Source organism: Cricetulus griseus, chromosome 7 (genome assembly GCF_003668045.3).
Source record: "Cricetulus griseus strain 17A/GY chromosome 7, alternate assembly CriGri-PICRH-1.0, whole genome shotgun sequence".
In the NCBI taxonomy this organism is placed as follows: domain Eukaryota; kingdom Metazoa; phylum Chordata; class Mammalia; order Rodentia; family Cricetidae; genus Cricetulus; species Cricetulus griseus.
The window spans coordinates 33,012,250-33,019,263 of NC_048600.1; the positions used below are offsets into that span (position 1 = coordinate 33,012,250).

The 7,014-nt window shown below is 47.1% G+C and overlaps 1 protein-coding gene across 1 annotated transcript; it reads right to left on the reverse strand.

Annotated features, from left to right (window-relative positions):
* Positions 1-400: 400 nt before the first annotated feature.
* On the reverse strand, positions 401-3,419 carry LOC103164344. The gene has a single exon (XM_027424748.2). The coding sequence runs from the start codon at positions 3,338-3,340 to the stop codon at positions 1,184-1,186; it is 2,157 nt and encodes a 718-aa protein (XP_027280549.1). The 5' UTR covers positions 3,341-3,419; the 3' UTR covers positions 401-1,183.
* Between the last annotated feature and the right edge of the window lie 3,595 nt (positions 3,420-7,014).

Sequence of the window (7,014 nt, forward strand, 5' to 3'; positions counted from 1 at the left end):
CTTGAACTTTCAACATTCCTCCTAACCCTGCCTCCCAAATGCTACGATTACAGGCATGTGTTACCATGCCCAGATTTTCTCTCTTTTAATAGAAAGGAATATAAGTCATTGGATATATTTTATAGAATTCAGGTGTTCAAACTGTATAAACTTAAAGCAGCCAAAATGCCCGTAAAGATTTACAGAACAAGCCTGGTGGTGGTGGCCTACATCTTTAATCCCAGAACTCAGAGACAGAGAGGCAGGGGGATCTCTGTGACCTACAGAGTGAGTTCCAGGACAGCAGCAACAAAATACAAAGAAAGAGAAGTGAGGAGAGGAGAAAGGGGAGGAGAAAAAGTAAACACAGGCCCAACATTTTCACTTTAGAATTATCCAACTTTTCTTATACATTCAAAGCTTAACTTTGCATTTTGTAAAATGTTTTATTTAGATAATGTATTTAAATAGCAACTATCACTGTTAGAAGCAGGAAATTACTATCACTTGGCATTAAGTAGAAGTCACTGACTGAAATGTGTATAATTATGAAGATTATTAAATCCCAGCTGGGTATAGTTTTTGCCTACTGTAGCTTTAGAGGGGTATTGGTGAGCACTCTCTCCAAACAAAATATAGCCTCTTTGACCAAATCAAATGTATTGAAAAGGAATAACTCCCCACTTAAGATTTAATGTCATTCAATGCCATGTCGCTGTAAAAACTGAAGTTGTCTTCTTCCAGGAGAAATCTTGCAGAATCCAAATCTTCCACCTCACTCCAGTTAAGAGCCTTCCAAAGGAAAACTACTCCTCTGGCTCCTCCTCTAACTTTAAACAAAAGAACAGATTTCCTTGTCTGATAAGTAGTCAAAGCCTTAGGCTTTGTGGGCTCAGAAAACTAGTTTCTAAAGCCTACCAACTCCCAAAGTGGCTAATCCCTGAAGGCCAAGGCCACTTTGTTCCCCTACAGGAGTTGAGAAAGCCACTAGAACACTGACAATAAAAGGGTAATGTTGGTAATTTTTCCTCCAAGGCACTTTCTTAACAAAGGCCTTAGAAGGCATTTAAATGGTTGTGATGTGATTCCTACTAGAAAGGGTGACTTTTCCTCACTCCCCTGGAAGGTTGCCAGTAGGGTCACACTGCCTGTCTGGATGTGTGGCCTCAGACATAGGCAATGAAAGGGTCAGGCTGCTCCTGAGCTAGGTTCTAGCTGGGAGACTCTCAAGAGCATCCTCACTCGAGATTTTAGGAACCTCGTGGAGACCTGAAGAGCGACTTTGAGAAGTCTGGGCTAAAGAGGCCTGGGAGTCCTGGGTCTCGGCAGACCCAGGTGGCACCACAGGAACCTCCATGGCCAAAGTATGGCTCTCTGAAGCTTTATCAGACTCAGGTTGTGTTTGAGAGGCAGGAGGATTCTGGAGCTGGCTCTCTTGAGCTAGAGAGCCCTCCATTTGGCTCTGAGAAGTCACCGGTGCCACAGGGAAATCCTCAGAGGGCACAGGCACCAGGAGTTGGCTCTGACTGTCTACTCGTTCCAGAGGGTAGACCCGAGAGGCCACACTGATCTTAGAGCGCCCCTGGGGGTCCGGGCCCACAGGCACATGGCTGTCAGAGGACACAGAGCCCTGCATTTGGCTCTGAGAAGTCACCGGTGCCACAGAGAAATCCTCAGAGGGCACAGGCCCCAGGAGTTGGCTCTGACTGTCTACTCGTTTTAGAGGGTAGACCCGAGAGGCCACACTGATCTTAGAGCGCCTCTGGCGGTCCGGGCCCACAGGCACATGGCTGTCACAGGACACAGAGCCCTGCATTTGGCTCTGAGAAGTCACCGGTGCCACAGGGAAATCCTCAGAGGGCACAGACACCAGGAGTTGGCTCTGACTGTCTACTCGTTCCAGAGGGTAGACCCGAGAGGCCACACTGATCTTAGAGCGCCCCTGGGGGTCCGGGCCCACAGGCACATGGCTGTCAGAGGACACAGAGCCCTGCATTTGGCTCTGAGAAATCACCGGTGCCACAGAGAAATCCTCAGAGGGCACAGACACCAGGAGTTGGCTCTGACTGTCTACTCGTTCCAGAGGGTAGACCCGAGAGGCCACACTGATCTTAGAGCGCCCCTGGGGGTCCGGGCCCACAGGCACATGGCTGTCACAGGACACAGAGCCCTGCATTTGGCTCTGAGAAGTCACCGGTGCCACAGAGAAATCCTCAGAGGGCACAGGCCCCAGGAGTTGGCTCTGACTGTCTACTCGTTTTAGAGGGTAGACCCGAGAGGCCACACTGATCTTAGAGCGCCTCTGGCGGTCCGGGCCCACAGGCACATGGCTGTCACAGGACACAGAGCCCTGCATTTGGCTCTGAGAAGTCACCGGTGCCACAGGGAAATCCTCAGAGGGCACAGGCACCAGGAGTTGGCTCTGACTGTCTACTCGATCCAGAGGGTAGACCCGAGAGGCCACACTGATCTTAGAGTGCCTCTGGGGGTCCGGGTCCACAGGCATATAGCTTTCAAAGGACTCAGAACCCTGCATTTGGCTCTGAGAAGTCATGGGGACCACAGGGAAACTTTCAGAGGGCACAGGCACCAGGAGGTGGCTCTGACTATCTTCGGGTTCCAGAGGGCAGACCCGAGTGGCCACTCTGGTTTTAGCGTGCACCTGAGGGTCATGGTTCAGAGGCACAGGGCTGTCAGAGGACAAAGCCATCTGGTAGTTGCTGCCAGAAGTGCCCAACGCCAGAGGGTAGCACTGAGAAGTCGCCGAAAAGAGAGGCTGACTCCTAGAAGTACAAATGGAGAGAGGAGAATGCAAAGGGACCAGAGGCATGCTCTTAGAGGTCTGCATTGAGCAAATCTGTAGCTGGTTCAGAACAGACACAGGCTTCACCAGATGGAGCGAAGTTCTGCCACCTTTGGTCCCGGCATCGCTGTCCCCTTCCATCTGGCTTATTTCGGAAGAGCTGGGGATACTGATCCTCTGGAGGACCCTCGGGAGGAGCCGCCGCCGGCGGCGGCGCCGGCGGATGCGCTGGAAGGTGTTAGAGACGCTCCTGAGGGTCAACGAGAAGCGACGGCTGCCGCTGCGGTGCATCCCCATCTCGCCGGCGCGAGGCAAAGTCATCCTCGCGAAGTCCGGGAGAGCCTCGATGTTGCCGGTGTACCAGAAGATCCACCACAGGAGGCTGACGAAAATGATGATGGAACCCAGATAGAGCAGCATGTCGTAGAACAGCAAGTCAGCGAAGACGCCAGTGAACAGCACTGCCACACCCACCGCGTCGAAGGCGACGCCCAGCCAAAAGAAGGGTCTGCAGCGGCCCAGGCCGCTCTTCCGCGAAATCTCTGTGTTGCTCAACATCGCCTACGCAAATCCCGCAAGAGGCCACCAGGCCCAGGGAGCTGCCACGGGCGGGCTTTGGCCGCTGGATCTCCATGGCAACGCAAGGGGCGGGGCGGGGAGGGACGTTAGGCGGTTCCTTGCCCCGCAAGAGAGGAAACTAGAACTGCGCGGGCGCACTAGGACCCGTTGCACCTTCTACGCTTGCTCAGTGCTCGCCCCTCGCCGGCGTTTTGCCTACTGAATGGCCCTCTGCCCCAGCATCAAGTAAAATTTACACGAGCGAAACTAACCGTACTCCAGGCGAGAATCTTCTCGAGGGAGGGTGAGAGCTTGTGGGAGAGCGGACCACGAGGACTGTTTTCGTGTATCTTCCTGCAACAACTGGAATGCATCTTGGCCTCAGGTGCAGTCAGGCGTTCCTGGTTTTCCTTCACCTGAGAAGTGACTAGATTAGGGTCCGCGTTAGGTCTGAATTCCTGAATTCCCATCTTACCTGGCGACTGTTGATATACGTGTCCAAGGACCTGGTAGACCCCATCACTCTAGTTTCTCCCGCCTGCTGTAGTGGTCGGGGTGGGAGAAGAGGGTAGGCTCAGAGGAGAGAAAATCGCGTTGAGGGCTGGGTTTTGTGTTTTGCTAAAGATGGATTTTAAGACTTCCTAGTACATCTTAAATAGATTTAGGCTTGTAGATCAGACCACACTTATTTAGACTTATAGGCACACACCACCACACTCGGGAAGAAAACTACTCTTATGCTTTCAAAAGTATAGGTCGATAATTAGAAAGGATGTAGGCACTGATAGGTCGCCTGTGCTCCAGTGGATAGTCCATATTCGTGCATGAGCGTTCGAGCAATACTAATTGGACTCAGTGAGTTATTAAAATATTTTAAAGGGGTCAGACTTGATAGTACACGTTTTTAATCCCTGCATTCGCTAGGCAGAGGCAAGTAGATCTCTGTGAGTTCGAACCCAGGCTGTTCTAATTTGGGACTTCCAGGCCAGCCAGGACTATCCTGTGAGACCCCGTATCAAAATAAATAAATGAATGAATGAATGAATGAATGAATGAATGAATGAAAATTAAAAAGGACATGAAGGTTGGTCAGGGAAGTTGGAGGCAGATGTGATCAAGATATACATGTATAAAAATTTCAAATAATGAAAATAAAGTATAAAGATTAGAAAAATGAACGTAGCAAAACATTAATAAGTGTAGAATATAGATGAAACAAGAGTATAGGTGTTCATTGTTAAGTTCTTTCTGTGCTTAGGCTTGGCATTTTTCTCAAAGAGTTGCAGGATTTAAAGTTTTAAATTTAAAAAAAAATGAGTAGCCAGTGGACACGATGGTGTAGTAGTTAAATGCTTGCTCAACATTAAGCCAGACAACCTGAATCCAATCCCCAGGACCCACATGGGGGAAAGAGAACTGACCTCCGCATGAAAATAAGTATCTCATCTTTGGCTGCAAGAGTGCTCAAGGTGGGCAACCCAAATGAGCTTCCTGACCATAGGCCACCACAAGAGGCAGGCTGAGGTCACCCTGTTTCTCAGATGCTTAGAAATTAGCCAGTTTAGCCTGGGGCTCATCTTTGTAGTCCTTGATACAGTCATTCAAGGAATTAGGCAAGCTTAGGTTTGAGTTTCTGACCTGGGCAAGCTCTTTCACCTCCCTTAGGTTTCCTCTGCCTTACTATGAATGAGAGAACAGGTGCCTGTAAGGAGGCTGTGACATTGTCCCTCTTTTGGGAAGTGCTAATAGTTACTTTCTATCAGTGCCTCTCAAACTGTTTCTATTGGGACCCCTTTTGTATGAGAAAATTTCATATGACTGTAGGTATATAGATATATAAAATAGGCACTGGTAATTATAAGCAAATTTATTTTTATTTGTTTTTTTAGAGACAGGGTTTCTCTGTCTAGCTTTGGAACCTCTCCTGGCACTCACTCAGTAGACCAGGCTGGCCTCAAACTCACAGAAATCTGCCTGCCTCTGCCTCCCAAGTGCTGGGATTGAAGGTGTGCACCACCACCGCCTGGCCTACAAATTTATTTTAAAACAAGTCTCTTGTTGATATTTTATTTTTGAGATGGTCTCTTTATAGTCCAAGCTGAACTTGAATTTTCTATGTACCTGAGGATGACCTTGATCCTCCTGCATCCACTTCCAAAGTGCTGGGATTGTGAGAATAGCTATCATGCCCTGCTATTTTAAACAATCCTTTGATATATATTAGACTCATTAGACAAAAGCAAATTGGTATGCTAATAAGATGGATGCACATTTTTATTTTTACATAAAATTAATTCTTGGCTAAATATTTGATACTGTAGGACATAAAGAATCTTCAACATTTTTCAATTAATCAGTATTTTCATTTTATAATCGTTAATGCTGAGAATACAAATGTGTAGAAATATGTAGTACAAAATGGTAGAAATACGTGTAGGAGCATTTTTGGAAATTCTGTTATAATGCCAAAACAAAATTTAACATTTTAAAAAATGAAACTGGGGGGGCTGGTGCACACCCTTAATTCCAGTACTCTTGAGGGAGAGGCAGGTGGATCGCTGTGAGTTCAAGGCCAGCATGGTCTACAGAGCTAGTTCCAGGACAGCCAGGGCTACACAAAGAAACCCTGTCTTGAAAAACCAAAAATAAATAAATAAATAAAAATGTTTGTTTAGGAATGGGGATGCATATACCAGGGCTCAACTATGGAGGTCAGTGGATAACTTGAACTTCTACCGTGTGGGTCTGGGGGATCACATAGGTTGTCAGGCTTAACAGAAAGCAGCTGCTGAGCCATCCCACAGGTCCATCCAACAGTTTTAAAAATTAAACATTCTAGCCAGGCATGGTGTTTACTCCCAAAACTGGGAAGGTGGAAGCAGGCAGATTTCTGAGTCTGAGGCCAGCCTTAACAACATAGAGAGTTCAAGGCTAGCCAGGGCTACATAGTGACACCATGTATGTGTGTGGGAACGGGGTAAACATTGTAACAGACTTACTGAGGAAAGATAGTAAAAAATACTAAATCCTTTGTAATTAAGCCACTATGTTTCTATAAGAGCAAAAAAACTGTATATAGTAGAGACACTACACTTCATAACATACAGTAGTCTCAAATCCAAGGTAAGGTGATCTAGGCAGCCTTGGATGGTGGTGCTATTATAATATCATGCACAGTGCAAACTGCACTTGTCCTGAGTTAGAATGAAAAGCTGCAGAGAAGTGTGATTTAACATGAGTGATGCTTCCAGAGATATCATGGACTCTGTAGAACCAGGCTGGCCTTGAACTCACAGAATTTCATCTGCCTCTGCCTCCCGAATGCTGGGATTAAAGGCATGCTCCACCACTGCCTGTTGTCTTGGATTCTTTATGTGCTTGATTTTGAATTAATTTTTTGGTTGTTGTGTTGTACTGTTGCTTCTTTTTTTTTACTACTTGCATATCCAATTATGTGACTGTCCTAGGGTTTCTATTGCTGTGATGAGGCACCATGACCACAGAAACTCTAATAAAGGAAAACATTTAATTGGGGCTGGCTTACAGTTTCAGAGGTTTTTGTCTTATTATCATCACATTGGCAAACTTGGCAGCATGCAGGCACACACAGTGCTGGAGAAGCTAAGAGTTCTACATCTTGATCCTCAGGCAACAGAAGGAGACTGTGTGTTACA